Source organism: Hyla sarda, chromosome 2 (assembly GCF_029499605.1).
Source record: "Hyla sarda isolate aHylSar1 chromosome 2, aHylSar1.hap1, whole genome shotgun sequence".
NCBI lineage: Eukaryota > Metazoa > Chordata > Amphibia > Anura > Hylidae > Hyla > Hyla sarda.
The window spans coordinates 7,586,239-7,608,360 of record NC_079190.1 but is presented as its reverse complement, the minus strand read 5'-3'; the positions used below and the strand labels follow the sequence as shown (position 1 = coordinate 7,608,360).

The 22,122-nt window shown below is 45.3% G+C and overlaps 1 protein-coding gene across 1 annotated transcript; it reads left to right on the top strand.

Annotated features, from left to right (window-relative positions):
* Positions 1-515: 515 nt before the first annotated feature.
* On the top strand, positions 516-1,460 carry LOC130357068 (olfactory receptor 52D1-like). The gene has a single exon (XM_056559420.1). It carries the CDS (start codon positions 567-569, stop codon positions 1,458-1,460), a length of 894 nt encoding a protein of 297 aa, XP_056415395.1. The 5' UTR covers positions 516-566.
* Positions 1,461-22,122: the final 20,662 nt, after the last annotated feature.

The following is a 22,122-nucleotide window of genomic DNA, read 5'->3' as shown; positions in this document are numbered from 1 at the left end:
TAGGGGGCGGATCGAACTTCACACATGTTCGCCCGGCGATGCGAACACGAACATGCGAAATTCGCCGGGAACTGTTCACCAGCGAACAATTCGCAACATCTCTAGATACCACTAGTTAAAATCTTCACAGATACGTGGGCAAAGCTAATGCGTACAGATAGCATAGATAAAGCCAATGCCAATAAAATGCATTTCAGCCCTTTCTAAGCTTTATTCATGGTCTGAACACTCTCAAAAACCACAGCAAGATGCCTTTGCCCTACATAACTTGCTGTCGGATTGGATAGTGTGCACACCATGAATAAAGTCTATAAGGGGCCATAATGTGTTTTTTTTTTTTGGGTGGGACGATCTGTACATGTGAGCTGTGCCTACGTAAGGATTTCATGTAGTGGGATCAGTATAGGTAACAAGCTTTTATCTATAATACTATTACTGCCTGATGATTACGATTTTGAGTAGACATTTTTTTTTCTTTTATAGGTCTCAGGAAAACACAAACCATCTTAACGATGCAGAACTACAGCTACCCTCACCCCACTACCCTATCCCTTGGCTTTGGAGAAATGACAAATTCTAGATATGTCTACAGTATTATTGCCCTGTCGGTCTATTTGATGATCGTTCTATTTAACTGTTCCGTCATCTTAATCATAGTGTTCCATAAAAGTCTACACGAGCCAATGTACATCTTCATATCCATACTGTGCGTCAATGGGCTGTACGGCAGTAGCGCATTTTTCCCCAGCCTATTTGTGAACTTATTCTTCAAGATTAACTACATCTCTTACATTGGTTGTGTTACACAAGTGTTCTGTATGCATACCTACTCAGGGTGTGAGATGACCATCCTAACCGTCATGGCTTATGACCGCTATGTGTGTATCTGCAACCCTCTGAGATACAACAATATAATGTCACTAACCTCAGTTGCCAAACTTGTGGTCTTGGCTTGGATGTACACCATTCTCCTGGTTTCCATACATATCGTATTGACCATTAGACTTCCATTATGTGACCGGGTCATCCTGAAGATCTACTGCGATAATTGGTCAATCGTAAGACTCTCTTGTGTTGACACAACAGTCAACAATGGATATGGTCTTTTCATTGCCTCCACCTTTGTTTCATTGATGCCAATTCTGATCATTTGCTCTTATATACAGATTCTCAGGGCTTGTATAAGGTCCTCAAAAGACTTTCGAGCAAAGGCCCTGCAAACATGCACCCCTCACCTCATCACCATCACCAATTATACCTCTAATTTACTCTTTGAACTGTTCATGTACAGGTTTATACCCACTGAATTCCCTTTTGAACTGAGGATGGTCATGTCTGTCCAGCTCATTGTTGGGCCGCCAATCATAAACCCTTTAATTTATGGACTGAAGATGAGAGAAATTCGGATAAGGATTGTCCAGCTCTATCATTTACAGAGCAGAAAAGTCAACAACACTTAGTTATATTGTGTACGTGTAGATGGTAAATAATGTGTAGGGCTTTGAGTTGCAAGAAATAAATAAGGGAATCTTATGAAACTACCTTACAGGCAAAAACATCTTATCTCCTATCCAAAGGATAGGGGATAAGATGTCTGATCGCAGGGGCCCACTGCTGGGACCCCTAGATCTCCCTGCAGCACCCACATTCTATGCGGGGCTGAGTCTCCAGTTTCGGAAACCTCCGGGTTTCCGGGACTGGGGACGTGACATCACGCCACACCCCCTCCATTCATGTCTATGGGAGGGGGTGTGACGTCCATCACGCCCCCTCCCATAAACATGAATGGAGGGGGCGTGGCATGACATCACTTCCCCAGTCCCGGAAGTTTCCGAAACTGGAGCGCAGCCCTGCATAGAATGCGGGTGCTGCAGGAATATCGCGAGGGGTCCCAGCAGCGGATCAGACATCTTATCCACTATCCTTTGGATAGGGGATAAGATGTTTTTGCCCGGAATACCCCTTTAATTTCCCTATTGGTTAGTAACAGTAAGAATTGTGGACAGATTTATAGACATACACAATATTACTGATAACACACAAACAGTTGTGCCTTTTGTTTTTTTCATTTTTTTTTATTGAGGACATTAACCCCTTAAGGACCCAGCCATTTTACACCTCAGGACCCGGCCATTTTTTGCAATTCTGACCACTGTCACTTTAAACATTAATAACTCTGGAATGCTTTTAGTTATCATTCTGATTCCGAGATTGTTTTTTCGTGACATATTCTACTTTAACATAGTGGTAAAATTTTGTGGTAACTTGCATCCTTTCTTGGTGAAAAATCCCAACATTTTATGAAAAATTTGAAAATTTTGCATTTTTTTAACTTTGAAGCTCTCTGCTTGTAAGGAAAATGGATATTCCAAATAATTTTTTTTTTTATTCACATATACAATATGTCTATTTTATGTTTGCATCATAAAATTGACGTGTTTTTACTTTTGGAAGACACCAGAGGGATTCAAAGTTCAGCAGCAATTTTACAATTTTTCACAAAATTTCCAAACTCACAATTTTTCATGGACCAGTTCAGGTTTGAAGTGGATTTGAAGGGTCTTCATATTAGAAATACCCCACAAATTACCCCATTATAAAAACTGCACCCCCCAGAGTATTCAAAATGACATTCAGTCCGCGTTTTAACCCTTTAGGTGTTTCACAGGAATAACAGCAAAGTGAAGGAGAAAATTCACAATCTCCATTTTTTACACTCGCATGTTCTTGTAGACCCAATTTTTGAATTTTTACAAGGGGAAAAAGGAGAAAATGTATACTTATATTTGTAGCCCAATTTCTCTCGAGTAAGCACATACCTCATATGTCTATGTAAAGTGTTCGGCGGGCGCAGTAGAGGGCTCAGAAGCGAAGGAGCGACAAGGGGATTTTGAGAGTACGTTTTTTTGAAATGGTTTTTGGGAGGCATGTTGCATTTAGGAAGCCCCTATGGTGCCAGAACAGCAAAAATCCCCCACATGGCATACCATTTTGGAAACTAGACCCCTTGAGGTACGTAACAAGGAATAAAGTGAGCCTTAATACCCCACAGGGGTTTCACGACTTTTGCATATGTAAAAAAATAAAAATAAAATTTCACTAAAATGTGTGTTTCCCCCCAAATTTCACATTTTTGCAAGGGTTAATAGCAGAAAATACCCCCCAAACATTGTAACCCCATCTCTTCTGAGTATGAAGGTACCCCATAAGTTGACCTGAGGTGTACTATGAGTGAACTACAATGCTCAGAAGAGAAGGAGTCATATTTGGCTTTTTGAGAGCAAATTTTGCTCGGGGGCATGTCGCATTTAGGAAGCCCCTATGGTGCCAGGACAGCAAAAAAAAAAACACATGGCATACCATTTTGGAAACTAGACCCCTTGTGGAACGTAACAAGAAATAAAGTGAGCCTTAATACCCCACAGGGGTTTCACGACTTTTGCATACGTAAAAAAAAAATAAAAAAAATCACTAAAATGTGTGTTTCCCCCCAAATTTCACATTTTTACAAGGGTTAATAGCAGAAAATACCCCCCAAAATTTGTAACCACATCTCTTCTGAGTATGGAGGTACCCCATAAGTTGACCTGAAGTGCACTACGGGCGAACTACAATGCTCAGAAGAGAAGGAGTCATATTTGGCTTTTTGAGAGCAAATTTTGCTCGGGGGGCATGTCGCATTTAGGAAGCCCATATGGTGCCAGGACAGCAAAATAACCCCCACATGGCATACCATTTTGGAAACTAGACCCCTTGAGGAACGTAACAAGGCATAAAATGAGCATTTACCCCCCACTGGTGTCTGTCAAATCTTTGGAACAGTGGTCTGTACAACATTTTTAATTTGCACAGCCCACTGTTCCAAAGATCTGTCAGACACCAGTGGGGTGTAAATTCTCACTGCACCCCTCATTACATTCTGTGAGGGGTCTAGTTTTCGAAATGGGGTCACATGTGGGGTTTTGTTTTTTTTGCGTTTGTCAAAACCGCTGTAACAATCAGCCACCCCTGTGCAAATCACCTCAAATGTACATGGTGCACTCTCCCTTCTGGGCCTTGTTGTGCGCCCCCAGAGCACTTTGTGCCCACATATGGGGTATCTCCATACTCGGGAGAAATTGTGTTACAAATTTTGTGGGGCTTTTTTCCCCTTTACCTCTTGTCAAAATGAAAAGTATAGGGCAACACCAGCATGTTAGTGTAAAAAGTTAATTTTTTTTACACTAACATGCTGGTGTAGACCCCAACTTCACCTTTTCATAAGGGGTGAAAGGAGAAAAAGACCCCCAAGATTTGTAAGGCAATTTCTCCCGAGTACGGCGATACCCCATATGTCACCCTAAACTGTTGCCCTGAAATACGACAGGGCTCCAAAGTGAGAGCGCCATGCGCATTTGAGGCCTGAATTAGGGATTTGCATAGGGGTGGACATAGGGGTATTCTACGCCAGTGATTCCCAAACAGGGTGCCTCCAGCTGTTGTAAAACTCCCAGCATGCCTGGACAGTCAACGGCTGTCTGGCAATACTGGGAGTTGTTGTTTTGCAACAGCTGGAGGCTCCATTTTGGAAAGAGTGGCGTACCAGACGTTTTTCATTTTTATTGGGGAGGGAGGGGGGCTGTGTAGGGGTATGTGTATATGTAGTGTTTTTTACTTTTTATTTTATTTTGTGTTAGTGTAGTGTAGTGTTTTTAGGGTACAGTCACACGGGCGGGGGGATTACAGCGAGTTTGAGCTGCCGCGCAAAATTTGCTGCATCGCAAACTTGCAGCCTGATACTCACTGTAAGCCCCCTGCCCATGTGAATGTACCCTGTACATTCACAGGGGGGGGACCTCCAGCTGTTGCAAAACTACAACTCCCAGCATGCCTGAGAATGTTTGGGAGTTGTGGTTTTGCAACAGCTGGAGGCACACGGGTTGGGAAACACTGAGTTAGGAAACAATGTTTCTCAACCAGTGTGCCTCCAGCTGTTGCAAAACCACAACTCCCAAACATTCTCAGGCATGCTGGGAGTAGTAGTTCGGCAACATCTTTAGAGCCAGATGTTGCCGAACTACAACTCCCAGCATGCTTGGAGTTGTAGTTTTGCAACATCTGGAGGACTACAGTTTGCAGACCACTAATACAGTGGTTCCCAATCTGTGCCCTTCCAGATGTTGCAAAACTACAACTCCCAGTATGCCAAAACTGTCCAGGCATGCTGGGAGTTGTAGTTCTGCAACATCTGAAGGGCCAGATGTTACAGCACTACAACTCCCAGCATGCCTGGACAGTAAGGGCATGCTGAGGATGTGTAGTTTTGCAACATCTGGAAGGGCACAGTGGTCTCCAAACTGTGTACCTCCAGATGTTGCAAAACTGCAACTCCCAGCATGCCCAGACGCCAAGGGCTGTCTGGGCATGCTGGGAATTGTAGTTTACAGGGTCCTATTACAGCAATGCATGTCGCTTTACGGCGACGTGCATTAGTGTAAAGGGCCCGACCGCGGCTGAAGATCTACTCACCTGTCGCCGCCGCCACCATCTTCCTCGTCTGGATCCGGGTCTTCAGGGACGAGGTAAGTACCGGGGCCGGTCCCCAGCACTCCCCCGTCCCCCGCCGCGTCCTCCGGTCTTCCTCCCGTCCTCTCCGGACTTTCAGGGGCCGGGCAGGACGGGAGGAAGTAACCGCCCCCCCTCCTGCGATTGGTCGGTTAACTAACCGACAGATCGCAGGGGATTGGAGGAGGTGGCCGGCTTGCCACCTCGCTCCGATACTCCAGCATGGTCCTGGCTGTCTGCGACAGCCGGGATCATGCGAAATTACCGGGCGGTCGGGTCCCAGAGACCCGATCAGCCCGGTATCGCCGCAGATCGCAAGGGCGATTTCCCTTGCGATTTGCGGCGATCGCCGACATGGGGGGCCTACATGGCCCCCCTCGGCGTTTGCCCTGGATGCCTGCTGAAGGATTTCAGCAGGCATCCAGTTCCGATCTCTGCCCGGCGAGCGGCAGAGACCGGAAAACGCCATGACGTATGCATACGTCATGGGTCCTTAAGACCCAGGGTGTGAAGACGTATGCATACGTCATGGGTCCTGAACAGGTTAAGTAAACATCTACAGTGCAGGAAGAAATGTAAGGGTGTCAGCTTAAAGGATTTCCTTTTCCCCTGAACTGTGGATGTTTACTTAATGTGCTCAATAAAAGAGCAGTACAACTGTTTGCGCATTGTTTGTTTAGTTTGTCCATAATTGTGACTTAGAGAAGAATCAGAGGAAAATCAAGGTTTCATTTACTTTTTTTCTGCAGCTGTATCACTCATTTGTCTCTATTTCAGTATTCAAGATATTTAATAAAATGCACACTTGTGATGACTTATCCTTTGTATTTTTGTTTTAGAGTATGTAAAGGTGAGTTAGAAGCGAATTTCACACAGTGGATTTAGCTGTGTTAAATCTTCTGCTAATTAGCAGCAAACTTGTGAGTTCTACACTCCATGGGTAATGCCCACCAAGTATAAGGAGGTAAGTAGTGATGCATATTATCACCACTTACCTCCATGGGATGTACAATAAAAAGTGGTGCATAATGCTGAAATCCCTGCTCTTAACAGGGCTTCCTACTTAAGAGCACTTTCTGAGTGATCTTCCCTGTTGCCTTAGTGTCAGAGACTAGCACATGCGGTTGTGGACTGCGTGCGCTCACCATGGCTGCTGATACAGCAGGGAAGAGCACCCAGTATTGAATAAAAAAAAAAATAATTCATCTATCAGACGGCTCCACTTTTAACCTCTTAGGGACACAGGGCGTACACGTACGCTCCAGTTCCCGAATCCTTAAGGACTCCGGGCATACAGGTACGCCCTGCGGTTTTTCCAGCGAGCAGCGGGGACCGGGATTCCTTCTGAAATCATTCAGCAGGCATCCCGTGATATCGCCGTGGGGGGTCCCGAGACCCCCCCGACCCGTGTCAGCGATCACTAGTGTTGCTCACGAATATTCGCAATTCGAATATTATTCGCGAATATCGCATATTCGCGAATTCGCGAATTTCGCGAATATAGCGCTATATATTCGTAATTACGAATATTCGTTTTTTTTTTTGTTTTTTTTCACAGTACACATCACAGTGATCATCCCTCTCTGCTTCCAGCTTGTGTGGTGTAAAGAAGGCTCTAATACTACTGTGTGAGACTGGCGTACGAAAATTCGCATATGCGAAAATTAGCATATGCTAATTTTCGTATATGCGAATTTTTCGCGAATGCTAATTTTGTGTATGCCAATATGCACATATGATAGTTTTCGCATACGCGAATGTTCGCATATGCGAAAATAAAACGGGAATATAACGAATATGCGAATATTCGCGAATATATGACGAATATTCGTCCATATATTCGCGAATATTCGCGAATTCGAATATGGCCTATGCCGCTCAACACTAGCGATCACTGCAAATCGCTGGTCAATTCAGACCGGCAATTTGTGGTGATTCTGGGTCATACGGTTACCCTGAAAGGATAGGAGTGAGGTGGCAGGGGTGCCACCCCTCCTATCCCTTCGTTTGATCAGTCAGAAGCGACCGATCAATCCCAGAAGGGGGGGTGGGGATGGGGTTAAAGTTCAGTTCCCCCACTCTGCCCACCCATGGGTGTCCGGCCAGAGTGGGGGAATGGTAGGAGGAGCAGTTTACCCGATCCAGGCGGCGATGATGTCATCCGGTGGCGGCGATCCTGACATCATGCCGACGGCGGCAGAGAAATTCAGCAGCGGCGATCTAGGTAAGTAGCCTGGAGATCTGGTGGACCACAGTTTAGAATCTCTAAACTGTGGCTATCCAGATCTTGGAAAACTACAACTCCCAGGATGCCCAGACAGTCGTTTGCTGTCTGGGCATGCTGGGATTTGTAGTTTTGCAACATCTGGAGGGCCACAGTTTAGAGATTCTTCAGATCTCCAGGCACACTGTGCAGTGGTCTCTAAACTGTGGCCCTCCAGATGTTGCATAACTACAATTCCCAGCATGCACGGACAGAAAACTGCTGTCTCTGCATGCTGGGAGTTGTAGTTGCGTGCCTCCAGCAGTTGCATAACTACAACTCCCAGCATGACCTTCGGCTATCAGTGCATGCTGGGAGTTGTAGTTTTGCCACAGCTGGAGGCACACTGGTGAGGAAACACCGAGTTAGGTAACCGGACCTAACTCAGTGTTTCCCCACCAGTGTGCCTCCAGGTGTTGCAAAACTAAAATTCCCAGCATGCACTGACAGATTGTGCATGCTGGGAGTTGTCGTTTTGCAACAGCTGGAGGCACACTGGTGGGAAAGCACTGAGTTTATCTGTTACCTAACTCGGTGTCTCCTCACCAGTGTGCCTACAGCTGTGGCAAAACTACAACTCCCAGCATGCACAGTCTGTCAGTCCATGCTGAGAGTTGGAGTTTTGCAACAGCTGAAGAGGTTTGTGCACCCGCCCACTCCCACCCCATGGGCGGGGGTATACAGTAAGTTTATCCCTGCAAGTTTGAGCTGCGGCAAATTTTCCACTGCAGCTCAAACTCCCAGCGGGAAACTCGCTATGAACCCCTGCCCATGTGACTGTACTCTAAAAACACCTACACTACACTTCACAAAATAAAGTGTAAAACACTGCATATACACCCCCATTACACCCCCCCACCCATAAAAATTAAAAACATCTCGTACAGAAGTTTTTCCAAAAAGGAACCTCCAGCTGAACGACTTTCCAGGGGATGCTGGAAGCACCCTGTTTGGGAAACACTGCTGTAGGGTATTTGTGGTGGCGGAGGCATGTGAAATTCTTGCATCCAGATCCTCCCCTATGCAAACCCCTAATTCAGGCGTCAAGTGTGCATGGCACTCTCTCATTTCTCTGTCATATTTCAAGGCAACAGTTTGGGCCACATATGGGGTATTTCTGTACTCGGGAGAAATTGCATAATAAATTTTGGGGGGCTTTTTCTCCTTTTACCCCTTACGAAAAGCAAAAGTTGAGGTCTACACCAGCGTGTTAGTGTAAATTATTATTTTTTTTTACACTAACATGCTGGTGTTGTCCCATACTTTTCATTTTCACAATAGGTAAAAGACACCCAAAATTTGTAATGCAATTTCTCTTTATGTGGACATAAAGTGCTCTGCGGGCGCACAACAGGGCTCAGGAGTGAGAGCACACCATGTACATTTGAGGTCTAAATTGGTGATTTGCACAGGGGTTGCTAATAGTTACAGTGGTTCTGACATAAATGCAAAAAAAAAAAAAAAAACACCCACATGTGACCCCATTTTGGAAACTACACCCCTCAAGGAACGTAACAAGGGGTGCAGTGAGCATTTATACCCCACAGGTGTCTGACATATTTTTGCTAAAGTTGGACGTGAAAATGAAAAAGTAGATTTTTTTTACGAAAATGCTGGTGTTACCTAAAATTTTTACCCCATATGTGTTACGCCGAGCGCTCCGGGTCCCTGCTCCTCCCCGGAGCGCTCGTGGCGTTCTGCTCTATGCAGCGCCCTGGTCGGACCCGCTGACCGGGAGCGCTGCACTAACATTCACGATGGGGATGTGATTCGCATAGTGGGACGCGCCCGCTCGCGAATCGCATCCCAAGCCACTTACCCGTCCCGGTCCCCGGCTATCATGTTCTGGCGCGCGCGGCTCCGCTCTCTAGGGCGCGCACGCGCCAGCTCTCGAAGATTTAAAGGGCCAGTGCACCAGTGATTGGTGCCTGGCCCAATCAGTCTGATTAGCTTCCACCTGCCCCCTGTCCATATAACCTCACTTCCCCTGCACTTCCTGGCCGGATCTTGTTGCCTTAGTGCTTAAAGAAAGCTACTACTGTGTTTACCATAACTGTGTTCCTGACCTCCTGCTATTACTATTGACTACGAACCTTGCCGCCTGCCCCGACCTTCTGCTACGTCTGACCTTGCTTCTGCCTAGTCCTTCTGTCCCACGCCTTCTCAGCAGTCAACAAGGTTGAGCCATTGCCGGTGGATACGACCTGGTTGCTACCGCCGCAGCAAGACCATCCCGCTTTGCGGCGGGCTCTGGTGAAAACCAGTAGCAACCCTAGAACCGGTCCACCGACACTGTCCACGCCATTCCCTCGCTGACACAGAGGATCCACATCCAGCCAGCCGAATCATAACAATATGTTGATGTAAAGTGCTCTGAGGCGCACTACAGGACTCAGAAGAGAAGGAGCGCCATTGAGCTTTTTTAAAAGAGAATTTGGCTTGGATTGAAGGCCAAGTGCATTTACAAAGCCCCCATGCTGCCAGAACAGTGGACACCCCAACATTAACATTTGACCCCATTTTGGAAACTACACCCCTCACGGAATGTAATAAGGGGTGCAATGAGCATGTCAGGGCATCCACTGTTTTGGCAGCATGGGGGCTTTCTAAGCGCAAATGGCCCTGACTTCGATTACAACCAAATTCTCTCTCCAAAAGCCCAATGGCGCTCCTTCTCTTCTGAGCCCTGTGGTGCACCCGCATAACATTTTACATCCACATATGAGGTATTTCCACACTCAGAAGAAATGGGGTTACAAATTTTGAAAATGTAACAGCAGCATTTTAATAAAAAAAAAAAATTTCATTTTCAAGTCCAATATTTAGCAAACATTTGTCAAACACCTGTGGGGTGTAAAGGCTCACTGTAGCCCCTTTTAACGTTCCTTGAGGGGTGTAGTTTCCCAAATAGTGTGCTATGTGGGCATTATTTTTTTTTTTTTGCTGTTCTGGCATCATGGGGGCTTCCTAAATTCGACATGCCCCCCAAAACCATTTCAGCAAAATTCTCTCTCCAAAAGCCTAATGGCGCTCCTTCTGTTCTGACACCTGTAGTGCCCAAGCAGAGCACTTTACATCCACATATGGGGTATTTCCTTACTCGAGAGAAATTGGGATTCTAATTTTGGGGGCCTTTTTACCATATTACCCTATGTGAAAATTAAACATTTGGGGTAACACCAGCATTTTAATGTTAAAAATCAAATTTTTCATTTTCACGTCCAAAAGTCTCCAAACACCTGTAAGGTGTTAAGGCTCACTTTACCCCTTGTTATGTTCCTTGAGGAGTGTAGTCTCCCAAATAGTGTGCCATGTGTTTTTTGTTTTTTGCTGTTCTGGCATCATAAATGCAACATGCCCCCAAAAACCATGACAGCATAATTTGTTTTCCAAAATCCCACAGATGCTCTTTCCCTCTTGAGCCATGTTGCGAGCCCGCAGAGCACTTTACATCCACATATGAGGTATTTCCATACTCGAGAGAAATTGGGTCACAAATTTTGGTGACATTTTTCACCTTATACCCCTTGTAAAAAAAAAAATGGGGCTACAAGAACATGTTAGTGTAAAAAATGGAGGATTTGATTTTTCTCCTCTATTTTGCTGCTATTCCTGTGAAACACCTAAAAGGTTAACAAACTTTCTGAATGTCATTCTGAATACTTTTAGGGGTGCAGTTTCTATAATGGGGTCAATTATGGAGGATTTCTCACAGAAAGTCCCCTCAAATCCATCTCAAACTTAACTGGTCCCTGAAAAATTCTATTTTACATTTTTCGTGAAAATTTGGAAAATTGCTGCTATACTTTGAAGCCCTCTAATGTCTTCAAAAAGTAAAAATATGTCAACTTTATCATGCCAACATAAAGTAGACATATTGTATATATGAATTAATATATCATTTATTTGGCATGTCCATTTTCTTTACAAGTAGAGAGTTTCAAAGTTAGAAAAATTCAACATTTTCAAAATTTTCATGAAATTTTAGAATTTTTCACCAAGAAATGATGAAACGATGAAAAGTATCAACAAAAATGTACCACTACCTTAAAGTAGAATATGTCACAAAAAAAAAATCTCGGAAATAGAATGATATGTCAAAGCATCACAGAGTTATTAATGCATAAAGTGACATCAAAGTGGTCAGATTTGCAAAAAAAAGGGCTGAGTCCTTAAGGAGAAAATGGGCTGAGTCCTTAAGGGGTTAAGCCTGTAAAGTTATAAAAAAAAAAAAAACACAAGACACCAATGAAAATTTATTTATTGAAATAAAAACACCCACCCCCTGTTGGCCAGTTTATCAAGAAAAAAATAAAGCACTGGTCATTGACGTAGTGCATTGAATCCAAAATAGTCCTCTGTATGCATGAATCTGAGAAGTAAAACTTGTGATCCCTATACGGTCAGGAGCAGGCTGGGGTAAAAGTTCAGTCCCCATAGAGGAGCAGAACACCTGCAATTTGGACATGTTTTCTACTACTCTACAGTAAGCAACAATCTGTATTGCCCCCTTAAACCCTTCCCTGCTTGGCCAGCACAGAGCGCCATGTCTATCGAGTATGGGGGAACACTAAGCAGCTCAGTGTCTTGCCCCAAAAGAATTAAAAAGTAATGCACAGCATCACTACTTTACTCATTTCTACCCTGCTCAAAGCAAGGACTTAAAATGATGGGATTCCAGCTCTATGCATCTCTATTTACTGTACAGCTGACAGAGGTAAGCGGTGATACTATACATCAATACTTAACTCCTTACACACTGACCCTTGGAGTGTATAACTCAAAGGTATCCTGCAAGTTAAGTTGCGTATCTGCTACCCAAATTGCTAAATAGAGATGTGTGAACTTGTGGTTTTCTCACACACTCTAAAACATACGGATTTTTAATTGAAACCTCCAGTGTGGACAAGGACCAATTTAAGTGAACAGTGCTGCAGAATCTGTGTGAGCTATATAAATAAAGAATTTAAAAAAAGAAATAAATATATATAAAATTCTTCCTTGCTGCCCACCCTGTCTGCCACATGATTGTATAATGGGGGAGCTAGTGTTAACTGTAGACAGCATACAGCAGGAGGTGGCAGACTTTAAGTATCCAGCAAACAGCAGGAGGTGTATGTCTAATAATAACCAGCATACAGCAGTATGTGGCTGTCTTTAGTGTCCAGCATACAGCAGGAGGTGACTTTCTTGTAGTAGCCAGCATACTGTGGGAGGAGGCTGACTGGTAAGAGTTGTGTCCAGCAGTAGGTTTAAAAAATGAGTTTTTTCAAATGTTTTAAAAAAGAGTATTTTTCCAGGCCCAGACCCGGCTGGAAGTAGCAACACTAAAGGTGATTGCAAACTAGTGAGTTTGTGATACCCAGCATACAGCAGGAGTAGGCAGATAAGTAAAACTGTAGTAGCCAGCAGGAGTTTTAAAATCTGATTTTTCCAGCCCTGGTTAAAAGTAGCAGCAGCAAGGATGAGGCCGGACTAGAGGGACTAGTAATAGCCAGCAGACAACAACGGTTTAAAAATTTAGGTTTTTCAAATTTTGCACTGTTCTGCACACCGACAACTGGGTGAAGAGTCTCACCCTCTGCGCCACATGATTGTGCACAGTGGGGAATAGTGGTAACTATAGCCAAAGAACAGCAGGCAGTGGTGAAGTAGAGTTAGCTGTAGCCACCAGACAGAAGGCATTGGTGGACTAAGGATACTTCTGGCCAGGCCTCATGATTAGTGTTGAGCGGCATAGGCCATATTCGAATTTGCGAATATTCGCGAATATATGGATGAATATTCGTCATATATTCACGAATATTCGCATATTTGTAATATTCTCGTTTTATTTTTGCATAAGTGAAAATGCGCACACCAGTCTCACACAGTAGTATTAGAGCCTTCTTTACACCACACAAGCTGGAAGCAGAGAGGGATGATCACTGTGATGTTTACTGTGAAAAAAAACAAAAAAAAAACGAATATTCGTAATTACGAATATATAGTGCTATATTCGCGAATATTTGCGAGCAACATTACTCATGATACCTCTCCATGTGCTGACATAAAGGCCTAATTCCTAAAGTTGGACTTTGGCTGTGCCTTACTTTCTCTTTGCAGAGACACTGTGCTTAGTGTCCTGCATCTGGTAAGATAGTAAAGAATTTCCACATGGCAGGATACCATAAAGAGCTATGTACAGGACCAACCAACTGTACTCCTTTTCTAGTAGGCTTATTTCTCAAGCCTTGAGATTTAGCACCAGTGTCACCTGCTCCTGAGCTGTTCAGACCAATAGACCTATTGAAATTGTTATCCTTAAACTCCTCTTCATTATTCCCACCGCTCCTTTCACCACTTCTAATATCTGATTGTGGCCTCCTTGTTTTCCCTCAGCACATCCACCATGATTCCTTACAGTATCCCCACCACGCCTACCACCACCAGTCCCACAAGTTCTATGCTCGGCCACTGCATCCTCCTCCACCACCTCAGCAACACACTCCAAAGGCTGACCCCTCCTAGTGGAATCCTTCTGCATAGCAGTAAGGGGCGGGGGAGCAAAGACAGAGATGAGGAAACAGACATTTATGGTGCGGACATTTCCACCACAACATGTGACTGTAGACATGGAGGAATCTCCTTCTTATCATAACATTCTTTTTCCTCTTTAGAAGAAGACTTACGACTCATCCAGTCAAGAAAAGCTGTATTATCCTGTGGACTCACAAAACCTCTGGCAGAGAACTTGGGATGGTTGATGCAACTGCTACTACTACCACCAGGCAACTGGCTGCTGATGCTGCTACCTGTACTAGTGCTGGTACTGCCACCAACATTTTTACTGGCAGAGGATATGGCAGGAGTCTTCTGTTCTCTACCCTGCCAAACAATTCCTTTACAGACATATTTTTTGAGGTTATTTTGATCTTGTTGGGGTGATTTTTCACTCATCTACTAGTTGAACTGGGTTGTATCTTAGAACCAAGTAGGTATAAGGCAAGTTTGATTAAACCAAGAATATGAACACACAGTCTCTTTAAAAGGCTAATGAAGGTTGAATGTTCATGTTTTTAAGTGCCCTGCTATGTCACAACTAGGAAGATATAATGCATGTGTGATAAAACCAAGAATATATAAGTGCAGTGGCTTTACAAGGCTAATTTGTGTTTAATGCAAACATTTTTAATTGTGCTGTTATGTCACAACCAGGTAGATATGATGCGTGTTTGATAAAAACAAGGATATACAAGTACAGTGGCTTTACAAGGCTAATACATGTTAAATGCATACTCTTCTCAGTGCACTGCTATGTCACAACCAGGTAGATATAAAGATTGTTTGATAAAAGCAAGAGTATACATGTATAGTGGCTTTGCAAGGCTAATGCATGTTGGATGCAAGTGCTTCTTAGTGCACTTCTATGTCACAACCAGATACATATAATGTGTTTGATAAAACCAAGAATATACACATGCAGTGGCTTTACAAGGTAAAAGCATGTTGACTGCACACGCTATCAACCTCTTAAGGACCAAGCCGATTTTGGGCTTAAGGACCAGGCCAATTTTATTTGTTGCATTTTCGTTCCTCCTTACCTTCTAAATATCATAACTCTTTTATATTTTCATCCACTGACCCATATAAGGACTTGTTTTTTGTGTCACCAATTTTACTTTGTAATGACTTAACTCATTTTACCATAAAATGTATAGCGCAACCAAAAAAATATTATTTATGTGGGGAAAGAAAAACACAATTTAGCAAATTTTGGAAGGTTTTGTTTTCACGCTGTACACTTTACGGTAAAAATGACATGTTTTCTTTATTCTGTGGGTCAACACAAAAAAAATTATACCCATTTTATATGCTTTTTTTATAATTGTACCACTTTAAAAAAAATCTCAAACTATTTTAACAAAATGAGTATGTTTAAAATGACCCTATTTTGACCACCTATAACGGTGAAATTTTTCCGTATATGGGGCAGTATGAGGGCAAATTTTTTTGCATGTATTGAACTTTTTATTAATTTTTTATTAAACTTTTGGAATAAAATGGGCCAAAAAAGCAGCAATTTTGGCCTTTTTTTTAACGTTTACGCTGTTCACCATATGGAATAATTAACAATATATTTTGATAGTTCGGACTTTTATGCACACGGCAATAACAAATTTGTTAATTAATTATTTTTCTTTATGCTTTTTGGGGGTAAAATGGGGAAAAAGGGAAAATTCATATTTTTAATTGGGAGAAGGGATTTTTCAAAGTTTTTTACTTTTTTACTTTTTTTTTTAACACTTGTTATGTCCCCATAGGGTACTATTTATAGCAATCTTTCATTGCTAATACTGTTCAGTGCTATGCATAGGGTATAGTACTGATCAATGTTATCGGCAATCTTCTGCTCTGGCCTGCTTGACCTTAGACTAGAGCAAAAGAGCCCTGGAGATGACCGGAAGCAGGTGAGGGGACCTTCGGCCGCCATGCTGGATGATCGGATCCCCGCAGCAGCACTGACCATCCATTTTAAGTACCGCACTGCTGCAGATGCCACGATCTGTATTGATCACAGCATCTGAGGTGTTAATGGCGGACATCAGCGCGATCGCTGATGTCCGCCAATACAGGCAGGTCCCTGGCTGCTGATAGTGGACCGGTGCTCCGGTCATTTCTAGTGATAAGCGGCAGGGGCCATATTAGAATTCGTGACCACCGTCCAGGAATGGAGATAGGCAGTGGTCAGGAACCGGAGATGACTGAAGTGGAGTAGAGACTATTAGAGAGTGGCAAGGCGCCGTGTATGTGGGAATTTTAAATGCAGAGTTTTTCACTACCCGTTACATATTGAGGCTGGCAGGTTCATCTATATACATTACATACAAGGGATCCAACTTTTTTGGGGCTTATCCTATTTCATCTACCAGGCGATCTTATGCTTAAAGGGGCAATAGCACTGTTGAGTAAGTGCCAGTTATTCCAGTGGTTCTTGATGATGTTTCATAATGAAGGATACATCTGGAGCTTTACAAAGTTAGCAGTGGGGGCCAGTATGAGATAGATTGGACATCATTATCAATTAACCTCTTTTTGTGTACTAATGTGGATATTATCCAAATCTATATGAAGGAGATTGGACCTCAACCCAAGAACATTCATTGATTGTAAAAACCAATAGAAGAATCATCATCATGACTGTTGTCACTATTCGGCTAGCTGGATGTGGATCCTCTATGTCAGCGAGGGATTGGCGTGGACCGTGTCGGTAGACCGGTTCTAAGATGCTACTGGTATTCACCAGAGCTCGCCGCAAAGCGGGATGGTCTTGCTGCGGCGGTAGCAACCAGGTCGGATCCACCGGCAACGGCTCAACCTCGCTGACTGCTGAGAAGGCGTGGGACAGAAGGACTAGGCAGAGGCAAGGTCAAACGTAGCAGAAGGTCGGGGGAGGCGGCAAGGTTCGTAGTCAATGTGGATAGCAAAAGATCTGGAAACACAGGCTTTGGACAACACTAAACGCTTTCACTGGCACAAGGCAACAAGATCCGGCAAGGAAGTGCAGGGGAAGAGAGGTAATATAGTCAGGGAGCAGATGGAAGCTAATTAGGCTAATTGGGCCAGGCACCAATCATTGGTGCACTGGCCCTTTAAAACTTAGAGAGCTGGCGCGCGCGCGCCCTAAGGAGCGGAGCCGCGCGCGCCACGACATGACAGCCGGGGGCCGGGACAGGTAAGTGACTTGGGATGCGATTCGCGAGCGGGTGCTTCCCGCTATGCGAATCGCATCCCCACCGGCAATGTCAGTGCAGCGCTCCCGGTCAGCGGGTCTGACCGGGGCGCTGCAGAGAGAGGAACGCTGCGAGCGCTCCGGGAAGGAGCAGGGACCCGGAGCGCTCGGCGTAACAGTACCCCCCCTTAGGTCTCCCCCTTTTTTTGTCCGGCAATTGCTTCACATGGGACGAGGACACTGGGAGCGATTGTAGGGTTTCCTCAAAGGCAGGCAGTACAGCAGGAGTGGGAATGGGGAGGGAGGGCAGAGGGTGAAGCTTGGCATGGGGCAGGGTGTCACCAGGACGGGGGCTATGAGGAGGCACGTCACAGTCCTGATAGGCCTTGGGGAGACCAGGCACAGGAGGAGAAACTGAGGCCCGACAGACGGGACTGGGAGCAGAGGTGAGGCATTTTTTACGGCAAGCAGAACCCCAATTCTTGATCTCCCCGGTGGTCCAGTCAAGGGGGACCTGTCATGTGGGGGGCTGTTATGTGGGGTGGGGGGTGGCCTCTAAAGAGAGAAGACCTGCTGTTACTATTTTGTAAGAGAGGGCACTTTGGTTTTCTTTTATTGCAATTTAAGTTGTTAGTTAATGAAAAATAATAAATATTTTTTTATATTTCTCTACAGTTAAGGGGAATGTTTTATCAGTAATTCTGCCTAAACATCGGGCAGCATAAAACTGGTGCAGGCGTCACGATCCCAGGACACCAGGAAAAACACTGAGACACTCGGTCATTCAGAGTCATCTTAGTTTGAAAATCCTGCTGAAACCCCGGAAATGAGTCCCTGGGGCTGGTCCCAGCGGGGCGGGTGACGCATCTCTCCCTATGCCAATGGTCTCCAAACTGTGGACCTCCATCTGTTGCTTAACTAAAACTCCCAGCAAAACTACAACTCCCAGCATGCCCAGACCATTTTTGGAACAACTAGCAGTCCACAGTTTGTAGCCCTAGTCCCTATACAGTTACATTCCTGGCTTCTGCACTACTACTGGAATTGTGTTCCTGGTATCTGGCACTTCCGGGTCAGGTGACGTCATATAACTAGCCATCCAATCAGCGGCTGAGGCTGGACATTGCTTCGGCCCATAACTGAATGAGCAGCTGTGTAACGTCACCTAACCCAGAAGCGCTGGACACTGGGAACTGAATTTCGTGATTCTGGCGGTAGCTCAAGAGCAAGGAAGAGAGTTTTTTTTTTATACTGTCTTCCCCAAGCGTTAATACCACATTTCTGCCACAACATAGCTTTCTTATGGAGGCCTGGCAAATCAAATGTCAGGCTTCCCTGTCCCTTCCCTGCTGCCGGCGGCTGCCACAATGACACAATGCTGTGGGGCTGGTATGATCATTTTTTCAGGGTTGGTTTTTAGCCCCAGTTCTGCCCTGGGTGGAGAGAGATATATCTAGCTAAGGCTGCATTCACACCACAATTGTTACAAACCGGATCTGGCTGGGAGATGTGAAAACCAGGCGCTCCCGTATCTCAGCCGGACCCAGACCACATCTCGTTTGGATGAGCCGACCGGAGTCAGATAATGACTCCAGTCGGCTCAGTTTTGCCCCGTATCCAGATTTGTGACCGTACTTAAAACTGTACTATACCACGGTTTTAAGTCTGGTCACAAAACCGGATATGGGGCAAAAATAAGGGAAATAGTGACTCCGGTCGGCTCATTCAAATGAGATGAGATGGGGGCCGGGTCCGGCTGAGATAGGGGAGTGCCTGGTTTTCACATATCCCTATCGGATCCGGTCCCGTATGTAACAATCGTGGTGTGAATACAGCCTGATGTAGAATGGAGGTAGAAGTGGGAAGAAGCCTGCCTACCTACCTAATATATTAAAGGGGTAGTCCAGTGGTGAAAAACCTATCCCCTATCCTAAGGATAGGGGATAAGTTTCAGATCGCGGGGGGTCCGACCGCTGGGGCCCCCTGCGATCTCTCTGTACGGGGCCCCGGCTCTCCGCCGAGATAGCGGGTGTCGACCCCCGCACAAGGCGGCGGCCAACACGCCCCCTCAATATATCTCAATGGCAGAGCCAGAGATTGCCGAAGGCAGCGCTTCGGCTCTGCCATAGAGTTGTATTGAGGGGGCGTGTCGGCCGCCGCCTCGTGCGGAGGTCGACACGCCCCCTTCCCGCGGGTGGTCGGGGCTCCGTACAGGAGATCGCAGGGGGCCCCAGCGGTCGGACCCCCTGCGATCTGCAACTTATCTCCTATCCTTAGGATAGGGGATAAGTTGCTCACCACTGAGTCACCACTCGACTACTCCTTTAAGGCTGAACATTTACTTAGCTAAGAAGGGGAGAGGGAAGGGGGGCACCTTTGTAGTGTTGGTATCTATCTGTATATGATCACTGTATGGAGTTAACCTTGGTCTTTGCCGAGTGGATTTTTTTCAGTAGCAGTGTGGGGATATTAGTCATTCTGCGGTGGTCATGATGTGGCGGTATTACTTGTCCCTTGTATACTGATATTGATAATTTCAATCTCAGTTCACAGGATTTGGTCAGTAACAGTATGACGGTAATATGTATGGGCATAATATTCCTCCTTGTATACTGGTAATATTGGTCTCAGTATACAGGATTTGGCTAGTAACAGTATGATGGTAATATGTATGGGGATAATATTCCTCCTTGTATACTGGTATTATTGGTAATATTACTCTCAGTATACAGGATTTGGTCAGTAACAGTATCATGGTAATATGTATGGTGATAATTTTCCTCCTTGTATACTGGCATTATTGTTAATATTGCTCTCAATATACCGGATTTTCACATATAACCTTTTTAAAACATTGCTGCCATTTTTCATTATAAGCAGGGCCGGTGTTAGGGCGGGGCAAACCAGGCAATTGCCTAGGGCCCCCATCCCCCAAGGGGCCCCCTGCCGGCTGCTCAGTAGGGGGGGTGGGCAACTGTTTTAAAGTGGCCGCAGCGTTGGCTTCTTGTTAAAGATTAGCAGTCCAGCCGCGGCCACTTTAAAACAGTGACCAGCTCCGGGCCCCATGCCCGCAGGGGGCCCCCGTCACATTCGGGACATCCCTGTGTCCCTAAAAATCTTTTCAGGACACAAGAATGCCCCGTTTACCTCATAGCGGCCCCGCGTTGACTTTAAAAACGCTGGGCCGTTGGGAGGAAGCGCACGCAGTGACGGCACTGACATCACGTGCGTGCGCCCATAGCAACAGTACAGCAGAGCGCAGCAGTGAGGAGGACGCGCGTGTATGGTAAGTCACCTGCAGTCATCTTCAGTGTTCCAACCGCTGCTCCCGGGATGGCCCATAGGCCATAGCAGTAGATCGTGACCGGGATGGCCCATAGGCCATAGCAGTAGATCGTGACCCAGGAGCGGTGGTCGGAATACTCAAGTGGGGCAGTAAACAGGCATACAGCCTCCAGCCATACATTGTATATGGCTGAAGGCTGTATGTCTGTAGGGGAACATACTGCACTTAATGTGGGGGAACTATACTGCACCAAATGTGGTGGAATTGTAGTGCACCTAATGTGGGGGAACTATACTGCACCTAATGTGGGGAATTATACTGCACCTAATGTGGGGGAACTATACTGCACCTAATGTGGGGTATTATACTGCACCTAATGTGAGGGAACTATACTGCACCTAATGTGGGGGAACTATACTGCACCTAATGTGGGGGAACTATACTGCACCTAATGTGGGGGAACTACACTGCACCTAATGTGGGGGGAACTGTACTGCACCTAATGTGGGGAACTATACTGCACCTAATGTGGGGGAACTATACTGCACCTAATGTGGGGGAACTATACTGCACCTAATGTGGGGGAACTACACTGCACCTAATGTGGGGGAACTATACTGCACCTAATGTGGGGAACTATACTGCACCTAATGTGGGGGAACTACACTGCACCTAATGTGGGGGAACTATACTGCACCTAATGTGGGGAACTATACTGCACCTAATGTGGGGGAACTATACTGCACCTAATGTGGGGAACTATACTGCACCTAATGTGAGGGTACTACACTGCACCTAATGTGGGGGAACTACTGTATACTGCACCTAATGTGGGGGAACTACTGTATACTGCACCTAATGTGGGGAACTACTGTATATTGCACCTAATGGGGGGAATTATACTGCACCTAATGCGGGGGAACTACTGTATACTGCACCTAATGTGGGGAATTATACTGCACCTAATGTGGGGCAACTACTGTATACTGCACCTAATGTGGGGGGACTACTGTATACTGCACCTAATGTGGGGGAACACTGTATACTGCACCTAATGTGGGGGAACTACTATATACTGCACCTAATGTGGGGAACTACTGTATACTGCACCTAATGTGGGGGGACTACTGTATACTGCACCTAATGTGGGGAACTACTGTATACTGCATCTAATGTGGGGAACTACTGTATACTGCACCTAATGTGGAGGGACTACTGTATACTGCACCTAATGTGGGGGACTATACGGCCCCTAATGTGGGGGAACTATACTGCACCTTATGTCGGGGAACTATACTGCACACCTAATGTGGGGGA